General features: G+C 38.8%; 1 protein-coding gene across 5 annotated transcripts in view; it reads right to left on the reverse strand.

The window, feature by feature from the left end:
• CYTIP (cytohesin 1 interacting protein) overlaps nucleotides 1-8,229 on the reverse strand; it is a 69,584-nt gene extending 61,355 nt beyond the window's left edge. The window contains exons 1-3 of one of the 5 annotated variants that reach the window (XM_082465160.1): nucleotides 4,119-8,229; nucleotides 3,513-3,623; nucleotides 1,906-2,007 (exon numbers count right to left, since the gene is read on the reverse strand). Coding sequence is in view for 2 of the 5 variants with exons in the window: in XM_082465158.1 (XP_082321284.1) it covers nucleotides 587-594 (8 nt within the window). In the remaining 3 variants the exon portion in view is untranslated. The other 4 variants (XM_082465159.1, XM_082465162.1, XM_082465161.1 and 1 more) reach the window with 4 other exon arrangements.
• Between the last annotated feature and the right edge of the window lie 4,747 nt (nucleotides 8,230-12,976).

Raw genomic sequence — 12,976 nt, forward strand, 5'->3', positions numbered from 1 at the left:
CTTCATTCATTAATCCTTCTATGTAGGGTGGGCGGCAGAGATGAACAAATCACTGAATTTGATGCATTTCACTCTGTTCCCTTTTAGATGTTCTTATAATGGTTTTCCCAAGGACAATCAATTAAACTATTGACTTAAATACTTTTTGGGGATCAATTATCATTCCAATTAACTGTGCCATCTGGGTTGTTCATTACCATTCTTGGGAAACATTTGTAATGGTGAGAAATTCTGTCTCCCAAGCTCATGTTTATTCATCTTCCGATCTAGGATCTAATATCTTTAGAACTAGCCTCCTGGTTGGTCCTGCCTTGCTCTGTCTGCTGCACACCATTTTCCTGGCCTCAGAGGACTTATTGACATTTCCTTCTCTCCCCACCACAAGAAGTAACGTTTACTAATTGCTTTGTTATGTGCCAGTCACTCTGCTAAGTGCTTTTTTTGCATTATTTCTTTAAATCCATGAGGTAGACAATAGGGTTCTCCTCTTTCTAAAAGGAGGAACCTGAATTTCAGAGAAGGAAAAAACTTTGCGCAAAGCCACAGGGGATTCAAACCCTGTCTGCATGGCACAGGCATTGATTACCTCTTCATCCAAGTTGCTCAGTCCCTCTCAGAGCCAGGTGGCTGGTGGGTTCTGAACCAACAGTCCTGTGATGAGATCAACAAGCTAGAGAAACCTGACACTTTTTTCTCAAAAGTGACGTCCTCCAACACCTACATCTTTTACAAAGTAAAGATTCCCAGGGATATCCGTCCCACCCCAACTGATGACTTCCTTAATCTGAATCACTAGACGTGACAACCTGGAACTAGTCTTTGAACACTTTTCATTCTAAAAAGTTTGAGATCCACTGCCCTGTGTCTTTCTTCTTTGACACCAAAAGTGTCCTTTAACAAAGCTTTCTTGGAGACAATGTCCTGACCCCTGGTGGTCTAACCCAGAAGCGTGACTACCCTGACGGGGCTTTGAGGGAATACTCTGTGATCTGCTGCTCACAGCTCGCCTTTTGGCTGCAACTTATTTGATTAAGTTCCAGCTGCCTCTGCCTGAGCTCTGATTACCTTATTCAGGCCTGTCCCACAGAAAGCACATAAAAGCAACTAGTTTGTGGACCTTTTTTTGTAGCAGCTACAAAAAGAAATACCTTTCGTGATCAATATATGTTTTTTAATTGTCATTCTTTGCAGATTGTACAGAGCTAAGAAGAGAGTCCCTGTCTTCAGAAAGGCTAGTGTGGATATAGATAAGAAAATAAGCAAGTCTTCTCTCCCTGTCTCTTACACACACAACACACACACACACACACACACACACACACACACACACACGGTAAATTTCCATTAGCTGCCTTACCCTGTCTTCATCATTAGAATATTGTGTTTGAGCTCTAGCACTCAGCCAATTTAAACTTGGCTTCTTACCAATTCCCTCTTTTCTTTTCTCTTAATAAGAACCTTCAACTTTCTAAATCAGCCTCTTCTATTTTTCCCTTCTTGCAGTAACGTCACACTCCTGTTTTTATTGGACCTTTCTAACTACTACCAAAAGTTGTCTGGATATTACAAATTCAACCTTTGCCTTGATAGAAGACATCCCTGTCATCAAATCTGCTGACCATATGCTATCAGAAAAAGTAGCAGAGACACAGTAACGAGAATATCAACAAAAAAGAGAGACCTAGTAAAAACAAGAAGTCCAAAATATTTAGGAAATAAACCAGAAAGAGCCAACCAGCTTACTCATTAAACACTTGAATAAGGAATTCCCAATAATAATTCCGTCAATATTTTATTTATCTTATTATAAAACACTTCATTAAAACTCGTTTGCTTCCTCCCCTCCCCCATATCAAAGACAAGAACATAATGAGAATCAACCGCATATTTCAAAGTCAGACTTACCATAGAAGCTTAGTTGGCAAATCTCAGTCAGAGGTCCCTCCTGGTCTCCACACCAGAGCATATGAGGTGTCCTCTAGTCTGCTGTAGATGAATTTACAGCCCCTGCAATGCAACAAGACACTGACATTCTGAAAAGGAAATTCGATCTCACCCTAACTCATGCTAACCTCCTCATCTTTCCTGAAGGGGGTTCCCATCTATTTATTCCAGGACATGGACAAACTGTTTAGTATCAAATATGTTACAAAGACAGAGAGAAACAACAAAAATTCAGTAATGCCTATGTGATCCTTGAGCCCTGTACAAATGGAAAATTAGGGTTCTTCATTCTATAATGAATTAAGTGGAGAAAGAAACCATTTCTTATCTGGAGTCACTCCCATCTAAATGTTTCACATGTGGCTTTTACGGGGACGCTAAGCTTTCAGAGTTTCAAATGCTACTTACTGTAAACTAACTACAAATTTTATTCCCCTTGCTTTTGTTTTCAGATTAATAATGATTGCAATTTAATTGGAAGGAACTTCCATAATTTATTCTGAACAAAATTTGAGACTTTTGGTTGACTTCATGCTGTTCAACTAAACCAGGCTTACCTGAGTTTTCCCTTTAAAGCAAAGCAGGCATCATTTACACGGTCTATCTTTTCAATAGAAAACCATGTTAGCTTTTATCCATATAACATTCATTTCCAGTCCCTAGAAACAATTTCTAGAGAGAGCAAATTTGCACGCATACAGCAACTAACATATAAATATGCATCATGGAAAATTTTCCACACACAGAGAAAACATCATGATTTGGTTTGGAAAACAAGTCATTTTAAAGTTGTGGAAAATAGGATCTGTTCCTGCCTTTAAGGCAAGATCTGCCCCTGATAGTCATTCTAATTATTCTGCACCTGTAACCGGCTTTCCCTGAATTACCTTGAGATATGCATTGTGTGTGATCAGTTGAAAGTTCATATATTGTAACCTGAAAAAGAAAAAAAAACTCTTCTTCTAGAATTTGTTCATAAAGGACAACCATTCTTAATAGAAAACAGCTTTTGTTTCCCAGATCACATTTGAACTGTTTAATTATTGAGTTTCTAAAAATCAAGGCAATTTTTATAGCAATAAACACATTGGAAAACATTGCAGCCTATGATTATCTATTGTGAGATAGAATCTCTGTTTTTCATCATCAAATATTTTTAAAAATTATAGGGAAAGTAATCATAACAGTTGAAATTTTTACCCATGTAAAAGAAACACATCTTGTCTTATTGAGTCCCTTCTAAAAACAACTCTAGTATTTTCTGCCAGTTACTAGTCAAGGTTCTGTATTGTGTGTCTAAAATCATATACACTTTAGAAACCAGCTGCTTTGGCACATGCTCCCAGTTGCCTCTCTGACACCCTCTATCTCCCCTTCAGGATCTAGTTTGATGTATCCTCACAGATCAACCTGCCTGTCCCAATAGCTTCTTCCATGGCTGACCAAGAATCTGCATCCCTCTATGCATCAATTGCTCTAAGTGTTATTAAAAGCAACCCAAATTCCATATTTCCAGAGTCTCTTGCGAGGTCTTAAAGAAATCTTTCTGGCATTTGCTCTGTCCCTACCTGTCCTGCAGGGCTGGAGGTACAGCTGGGAGAAGGCAGTGAGAGCGGTGTGGCTGCCTTCTGGGAGATCCTGGTGCAGCACAGAGCTGGGGGAGGGCACAGCGTGGGCAGCTGGAGGAAGAGGAGGAGGAACAATTTGGGTGCCACTGCAAACATGAAATGGTGCCAAAAAAAACACCATTCTTTTTCCCAAGAAGTTCAAAGTGCTTTGCAAACATTAACTCATAAGACCAAGTAGTCATGGAGCAATTACTACTTTATTATGCCCTTAAGGTAACCACTGCAAGCAAGGTCTTGAGGAAAGGGAGTCTATTCATTGTTTCATTAGACCACAGATATTTAATGAGTACCTACTATGTGCAGGGCACTGGCGGTAGAGAAACAAGCAAGGCAGCCAAGATCTGTGCTCCTCCAGGCTCTTATGCTAGTCTATGGCCTCTTGTTGGCACAATCAGGGCACTAAGAACCTGGCTACACTTTTCTTATCACACTTATTTACACTTTATTTTTGCCCAAATTGTTTAATGGAATGTGCTCCATCCTTCAGAATGCCTATAATGTGCTAAGTGCTGAGCAAACACACAAAAGAAACATTTTGTAACTTACATGTAAATCTCATTATGATGATAGGGATTAGGGAATATCAGTTCAAAGTGCTTTCTTTTAAGATGCCATGAACAAAGCTTTACCCTGAGCAACATGTCTCTTGCAAGTTTGTGGAATTACTATAGGCAGACAAGAAAGGTTAATATCAGTAATATCATTCCAGCAGCTTATATAAATAATTTGACTTTTAAAAATGATTAAGCAGATGAGCAAGCATATTTGGTGAAGTGGAGAGCCTTTATCTGATCTCTTTTTTATTTTATGTGACAAAACAGCAGGTCAGACATAGAAAGTGACATTTGTAAATACTTCTCCTTAGGCAGTGGACTCTAGATATTTTAAGGTATATGGTTATCTAAGACTAACTGGACCAAAGAGGCTGCTTTTTAAAAATGTGTGACTTTCTGGTGATTCAAAAGGGATTTAAGCTGTTGTGTTTTAAACAAGATAAGGATTCTAGTCTGTTCTGAGACTCACTCACTAACCCAACTTAGAGGTTGTTGCAGTCCTCATGCAGCAACTTACACATATTTTGAAAGGCAGAGGGAATTATAACACTACTTAAAACCCAACTTCCCTCTCTCATAAACACTTCTCTGACTAAACAGACTATCACAGAGGTATAATATTAATTCGTCACTCAAGTGTATTAGTTTACACACATACCCAGTGGAATTCAAACTCTATATCTTATTAGTTTAATAGCCTCTGCATTGGGCCCCAAAGTACCAGTCCAACCTCAGCCTCATCTCCGCATTATTTGCACAGATATTCATAATTTTCACTATATCTTACCTGGAACCCTCTCTATTGAAGGCTGCTCTTCACCCACTCTAACACATGCATATATTCACTCTGCCCACCTGGAAAATTGTTCAATTTTAAGATCCAATGATATCTTCTAGCTATTTCTTCCCCATTTTCCACACCACTAGCTTATCACGTATTTATTTATATAAGTATGTAACTAAAGCCTGCATATCTCATGGATATCTCATATGTAGAGATATTTCTTCATATGTTCAGCAACTAGCACTAAATCGTTGTTGAAGTAGAATTTCCTACAAAACATCAATATAGCACTTACTGAGGCTGGCAAGGTGATCAATTAAATTTGGGTTTACTCTTCAAGTGAAAGCACGAATGGGATGTTTAAAAACCCTTTATTATGCAGAGCTGCTAATAAAGAGAATAACATCAATGAAATAAAAAATCTATTATTTTTCTATTAAAAAGCTACTACAGTAATATCAACACCATTGTCATTCAGCTTTTTACCCTTTAAATGAGCCAGGACCATACTCTACTCCAATTATAATAATAACACTGAAGAGAAAACGACAGACTTATGGAACTGCTACAGGGGACGAGAAATAGCTAACCATTGACAGCAGTGACAATACTAGCTGAAGCTACTTATTTCTGGTTTCAAATCAAACAGAAGAATGGAAGAGAAGGATAGGGAAGGGCCCAAGAAAAAAGAGGAAAGGAGAAAAGGGAGGGATTATAATTCTGTAAAAGATTATTCTTCAAATTCATTTTTGCCATTTTTCTCTTTATGAAAGTGAGAAAAACAGATGTTCTTATAGGTTGTACAGAACATAGTGATAGGCAGTTGAAGATAAATTCTACTTAGTAAAAACGTTCTGTCTCTAGAGTTTTTTATAAAAATTATTTGCAGGGCATCCTGCTTTCTTTTCATTCTCTGGATTTGAAATATCGATGATCTGTTTTCTAGTTTTACCCAAATACATTTCAGGAAGTCAATAATTGAACAATGTTGGTTTGTACGTTTGTGTGAACTCTTGTGTGTTCTGTTTTACGTAAACTTAGTTGATAAAGCGGTGGCAGGGTTTGAGAGGCTTGACTCTAATTTTGAAATAAGTTCTACTGTGGGTAAAATGTTATTAAACAGCGTTGCAGGCTACAGAGAAATCGTTCATGGAAGGAAGAATCAACCGAGGAAGCAAACTTCATTGTTGTCCTATTTTAAGAGATTGACACAGTCACCAGAACCTTCAGCCACCACCCCCTGATCAGTCAGCAGCCATCAACATCGAGGCAAGACCCTCCACCAGCAAAAAGATTACGACTCGCTGAAGGCTCAGACAATGGTTAGCACTTTTTAGCAATAAAGTAGTTTATAATTTAGGTATGCACATTTTTTGGGGACATAATGCTATTGCATAGTTAATAGACTACAGTATAAACATAACTTTTATATGCACTGGGAAACCAAAAAGTCTGTGTGACTCAACTTATTGTGATATTTGCTTTGTTGCAGTGGTCTGGAACCAATCCTGCAATATCACTGAGGTGTGCCTCTACTTTGTGTGTGTGTGTGTGTGTGTGTGTGTGTACTCTTGTGTGAACCTGTGCATAGCACGTATATTTAAGACCTCATACTTTCAGTGGGCACAGTGAAGTGCTTTCTCATTCCTTATTAGCTCATCTGACCCTCACAGCAACATTATAAGGTGGATACGTATCTTACAGATGAAGAAATTGAGTCTCAGATAGATTTAGTAACTTGCAGAATTAATATATAAATCCGGGCAGTCTGACGGTTCTCCCAAAGTTCTTCCTGTCATATACCATGTGAATACTTTAAAAATTATTAGAGATGCAGCTTTGATTCTTTACATTTCTTTAAAAATGCCAACATTGCACCCCTGTTTACTGAGCAAGAGGTATGCATATGATACACAAAGATTTATTTTTTTTCCTGGATACCTGGAAGTCTTCTAAGAAAGCCACATGTCATCCAGGGGATGCACTCCTTGATTAATTAGACCTCATCGACATGCAAGCAAATATTTATTTTCACATAAAACCCCAAACTTTCAACCTTCATTAATTCTTTAGCAGGCAATGCAAATTCATTTTTCCTGCCAAATCCAGCAGAGGGCAGGATGCTTCCACCAACAGCCAGCTAGCTGGTGCCAACAGCCAAACCAGAGCAACTGCTTGGTAGAGAGTGTTCTACCTTTAGAGCAATCATCATTTTCTCACCTGGATCTGATAAAGGGTGTACGCTTGAGCTGCGAATAGTGGCTGTGGGATGTGGCCTCGGAAATGTCAGGAAAAGTTTTGCCTTGGAGGTTGCCCATGTTTTGTTTGGGACTTGAAATTAAGATACCTGGAAACCAGCCAATTCCAATTATCTTCCTGAAATATCTTTCTGAAGAGGCTACACTAGGGAATTAATTTAAAATGTGGCATGATAATTTCTGTTTCTGGTTTTAGGCTGTCTGAGGTCACAGCTGGGCTATTACACTCACATGTCCTGTCTCAGGTCGTCCACCTCAGCCCACCCTGCACCTACCATCTCTCTCTGTCTTTCAAAACTTCTCATGACTTCCCACTGTTTGCCCTCCCCTGCCTGTCATTACTGCACAGTCCCCACTGATAGGGGCTAATGACCCCCTGCTTGCTAATTCAAATCCTCTCTCTCTCTCCCCAGGCCCAACTCAGGGGCCACGTCCTCTAAGAAGTTTCTGGAGATCCCAGCCCCAATGATCATCATCAAGAAATCTTCACCAAATGAAATACTAGGTGAAGGTTTTATACCAGGTCTTGGATCTAAAAATGTGTTGCCCGTTCCTCCTACCCCAGGCAGTCGCATGGTCAATGCAAAGTGGAAGGGAGCAAGGATAAGAACCACAGCTCACAGGAGGGATAAACCAGGGCTTCTGAAGGTGGTAGAAAAATTGCAACAATCTGCTAGAGTTTTCAAACTATGGACTGGAACTTTGTCGTTGGTACCGCAAAGGTTTCCAGAGTCGGGTGGTGGCTGGGGAAGGGATGCTGTTTCCGCAGGCTTTCCATCACTCTCCCACACACTCCTCTCTCCACATGTCCCCCAGTGGAGCAATTCCATCTTTCCTCGTTATTATTTATGTACACCTCTGGACACTACATACAGATTTCCTTTAAAGAAAAGGGGCCTTTGAAAATAAGCAAATAAACAATCCCTTCATCAATAATCACAACAACAGCAAAACAAATTTTAAAAAGTTTGAAAAATCATTGCTTAAAAATCCAAACACCTTTCTTTACTCTTGAAGTAAACAAACCTGGAGAGGGAGAAAGACGGAGGTGGGTTTCTGGCTGGAGGGTGAGAGAAGTAAGACCTGAAGTAAGTCCAGTGGTTAAAACTCCGCGTTTCCAGTACAGGGGGTGTATGTTCGATCCCTGGTCAGGGAACTAAGATCCCACATTTTAAATAAATAAATAAATTATGAAGTCCAAGATGCTCTCCACTAAAAGATGGGGCTTGCATTGAGCCTGAAGGAAGAGGAAGCATTAAATAAAGGAATGAAGCCCTCAGCCACCAGTGGATAGAGCCTTCCAACCAGTGCAGCTACTCGGAGCAAAGTGAAAGACAAAATGTGTTTGCATGGGCTTGACCAGCAAAAGAAGATTAAGGTTATATTTTTCAGCACATTTATTGAACACTGACTATGTGTAAGGCAATGTGTGGGACAGAGCGGTGAAAGAGATAGACGTGCCACCTCTCTGTGTGCATGGAGCTTACATTCTAATAGGGGAGACAGACAGGATTGCAACTTGATAAATGCTGCACTGGAGAAGTACAGGGTGCTACAAGAGCATTCTTAAACTCTATGACCAGCAGCACTTCCTGGATTATTCATTTGACCCCATCTCTTTAATTATGCAAGAGATCACCTATATTCTAATAGCATAAAATCCTACCTGGCTCTCCAGAGAGCTTCCCCACCCCCAAGACAGGCTCTAATCCACGATCCCACCCAGTCTCTTCCAATCTGGGACTGTTCCTCAGCCTTTTATTTTCTTTGTCTTTCATGACCTTGACACTTTTGAAGAATACTGGTCAGTACGAACACTTCATAAAATGTTCTTCAATTTGGGTTTGTCTGATGGTTCCTCATAGTTACATGAAAGTTATGTGTTTTTGGAAGAACACCAAGAAATGATGTTGTGCACTTTTCAGTACCTCCTATCAGGAAATCCATGATGTCAACGTATCACATTATTGGTGATGTTAACTTTGGTCACTTACACTGGTGTCTGCCAAGTTTCTCCATTGTAGAGATACTACTTTATCTTTGTAATCAGTATCTTGTAGAGAGATATTCTGAGATTATGCAAATATCTTGTTTCTAATTATGTTTCTGCCTACTGATTTCAGCATCCATTGAGTCTTCCCTATGACAACTATTACTGGGCATTTGCGAAATGGTGATTTTATATTTCCACCATTCCTTCTACATTTACTGATGGGGATTTTACTGCAATGAAGAGCAGTCTTTTCTGCTGTATTTATTTATGTAGTCAATCATCTGTATTAATCAGTACAGACGCACAGATATTTATTTTATTCAGTGTGTTATAGTCCAATATTATCATTATTTATTTTGTTACCCAAATTATCCCAGCTTTGGCAACTGAGCTACTTCAGGTTGGTGTCCAAACTTTTCAATATGCTCCCATGATTTATTGAACACTTACTTTCTGGTACCACAAGATGATCAAGGATTACCTTAGGCTTTCTGCACCCAGCCCTGGATTCAGTCATTTTATTGAAAAATGGCACTTAAAAACCAAGTTCTGGGTACTAGGTATACTCATTACTGCTGGGGTGTCATTGCTTCTAGGTTTTCTAAGTGAACAGAGCAAGGAAATATATACATGTATACATATACAATTACATGTACATCTGTATCTATTTTTATATCTCCCTTTTTCTCTGTCTCTCTCTCCCCCATATATATTATATATACATAATTATTATAGAAAATTATTATAAATAAATATATCTATATTACATAATATATTATGTATATATATATAACTAGTAGTGAAACTGATACCTACAATGCTAATACCTGAGGTTCACTCTAGTCTTCTCCCTTTCCTCAGTTGTAACCCCTTTCTCTGACAGTGATAATTCTGCTTTCATTCTACAAAATTTATTTACTTATTTACTCACTTTCAGAATACACATAATTTCAGAATTACTAATATATATACCTCTGTGAAAAACAAATTTACTAAAAAGAGTACAATATTTGTGTGTAGCACTTTTGACTTTGGCCTTGTAGATTATATTCAAAATACTGTTTTTCAATATTACTTAGGTTTGTTATTTTCTTTTTTATCCCATTTGTTATGGTCGTGGTATTCATTTCTAGTACATTTACTAGTAATCATTTGTATTCTGTTTGGATTCCCACACATCCTGGTTAATATTAATTATCTGTTTGTTAATATGTGAACCACTACTTGGTTCTCAAAGTCAGAACTCTACAAGAAGGTGTGTTTACAGAAGTGTCCCCTCTCGTCCCTTCTACTCATTCCCTCTCCCACATTCTTCCTGCTCCATTCCCAGTCACCTCTGTAGGTAACCAATCACATTAAAGTTTTTAATTTATCCTTGCCATATTCCTTTTTGCGCAAATGAGCAGATATAGGTATAATTTCTTCTGTCCCCTTCATTTTTACTTGAAGGGTATCATACTATAGATATATTTTGGCACTTTGCTTTTTTTCATATGAAAGCATATCCTGGATATCACTACATGGGGGTTCGAAGTGGTATTCCTCATTCTTTTTTTATAGCTGCATAATGCTCTCTATCGTGTGGATGTATCATAGTACAGTTAGATGGTTTCCCATATTTTGCCTTTACACACAATGCTCAAATGAATAATATCGTGCGTTGTATTGCTAGAGATAGGTCTCCAAAATAAATTCCTAGAAACAGAACTGAATCAAAAAGTAAAAGCATATGTACCTTTGTTAAAGATTGCTAAATTTTCCTGGGGAGTTTTAATACCTGTTAATGTCCAAGCCCTACCCCCAGAGGTTCTTGTATAATTGAAGAGTGCAGCCAAGCAACAGTATCATTTTTTTAATACTTTCTACCACTTTATCAAGGCATAATTTACACTATAAATCCACATACTCTAAGTGCACAATTAAATAGTTTTTAAAGTAAATTTATAGATTTGTTCAAACATCACCACTCTTGGTATCTTTTCAAAGCTTCCTAATGATTCTAATGACAATCAAGGATTGAAGACCACTCAACAGGCCCGCTACTGCTGGTGCTTTTTGCTACCACAGAGTGTCGCTATTAAAGGCCCATCTGTTACTTGGAGGCACCAGGCTTTTCCTACACTGCAGTGCCCCTGCTGGTTTAGATCCAATGGAACCCGTTTCACATTGAACAAACTGCAGCTCAAAATCCGTTTTCATCCTTCAAAGTGGAATCAAAATCCCTAAGCTACAAAGGCTGCATTTGAGGGAGCTTCCAGCAAAAGTTACACACTTGCCCAAACCAGTTCTCCACTAGACTCGTATGCCGAAACCATGTCATTAAACCAGACTTCATTTGTGACTCCTTTAAGGATATTCTCTTTTTCATATCAATCGGTTCCTTCTATCTCGGCAACTAGCTGAGTACAACCCTAACAAAGGAGAAGCCAACATAAATTTTAAATGTCTCCCATGTGAGATACTCCTTTGAATGTCTCCCTTAAGAAGCACTCATACTGTTCCTTATATAAAGGGTGTAGCTACAGACTCAGTCTGGGAGATGTTGAAATGGTTTCCTTAAGTAGGTGATATTTGAACAGAGCTTTAACTGAAGACTGCTAATTAACCTGGTGAAACACAGGGAGGTGAAGGAGGACACACCCCAGGCAAAGCAAGATGCATATATATGCAAAGACCCTGCAGGAGGATAGAACAGGAAGGCTAGTGTGACTGGTGCACAGAGAGATGATGGGGGAACATGTTGCTAGATAAGACTAGACAAATAGACCTGAAGCCAGATCATCTGGGCTCGTTAGAAGCCTGAAAGAATTTGCTCCTAATCTTAAAAGCAGTGGAGTCCCACTGAAAAAAATATAAGTGCTGGATTAGAGGAAGATAGGGGGGAATTGCATGACATGACAATATTTACTAAGAAAAGTTCACTGATTGCAGCAAAGAAAACAGACTGGCAAAAGTAGCTAGTGGAAACCCATTTAGAAAACTAATGCTTTGAAACAGGGAGAAATGATTTTTTTAAAAACCCAGTGGGTGACTGGAGTGGTGCTAATATTGAGAAAAGCAATAGACTGACAGGATTTAATGACTGGTTGACTCTGGGGGCTGAGAGAAAAGCACTGAGGATGACTCAAGCTAACAGACTATACCACCCACTTCTCCTCCTTACTGCAATCATCTATGGCCCTCCTCATCATTCTTTTTAAACTTTTAGCTCTTACTTCTCTGTTGTTTTCTCCATCCTGTGATAATTCTTGATTATTTCAATATATGTGCAGAAAATCCTTCCATTTTCCTGGTTGCTTCGTTCCTTGATTTCCTCTCCTTCAATCATTTTGTGTTCGGTTACCTTAGCCACAGATTCCCATAGACATACACCTGACCTTTCACTACTATTAACTGAAATCCCTCCATAGTCTCATTAGCAAAAACTCCTCCTAGTACTACAACTCCAATAATTGTTTTACCCTATGTGGTCCTGTATTCCATTGATTCAATCATGGTTGCACTGTCCCTCATCCCATCATATTCTCACTTTCATTACTAAAAAGATTAAATTCCAGAATCAATTATTGCAATTACTCTCTTTCATATACTCTCAACTCACTCAGATCTCTCTCAATCTGTAGAATCTCTTGGCCAAGCCACCATTATGATAATTAAATGATGCCCTTTGAAGTTGTGTAAAAATAAGGCATATGCCAGGTATCTTCTGTTTTTCCCTTAAGATCTAATCTCTTTCCTTCTCCTCCCCACTCGATCCCCTGGGAAGCTGACCTGTAAGTACTATATCTACAGTGTTCTCATGCCCTCTGCTTTCA

The sequence above is a fragment of the Balaenoptera physalus genome (assembly GCF_965194825.1).
Source record: "Balaenoptera physalus genome assembly, chromosome: 6".
Taxonomy (NCBI): Eukaryota; Metazoa; Chordata; class Mammalia; order Artiodactyla; family Balaenopteridae; genus Balaenoptera; species Balaenoptera physalus.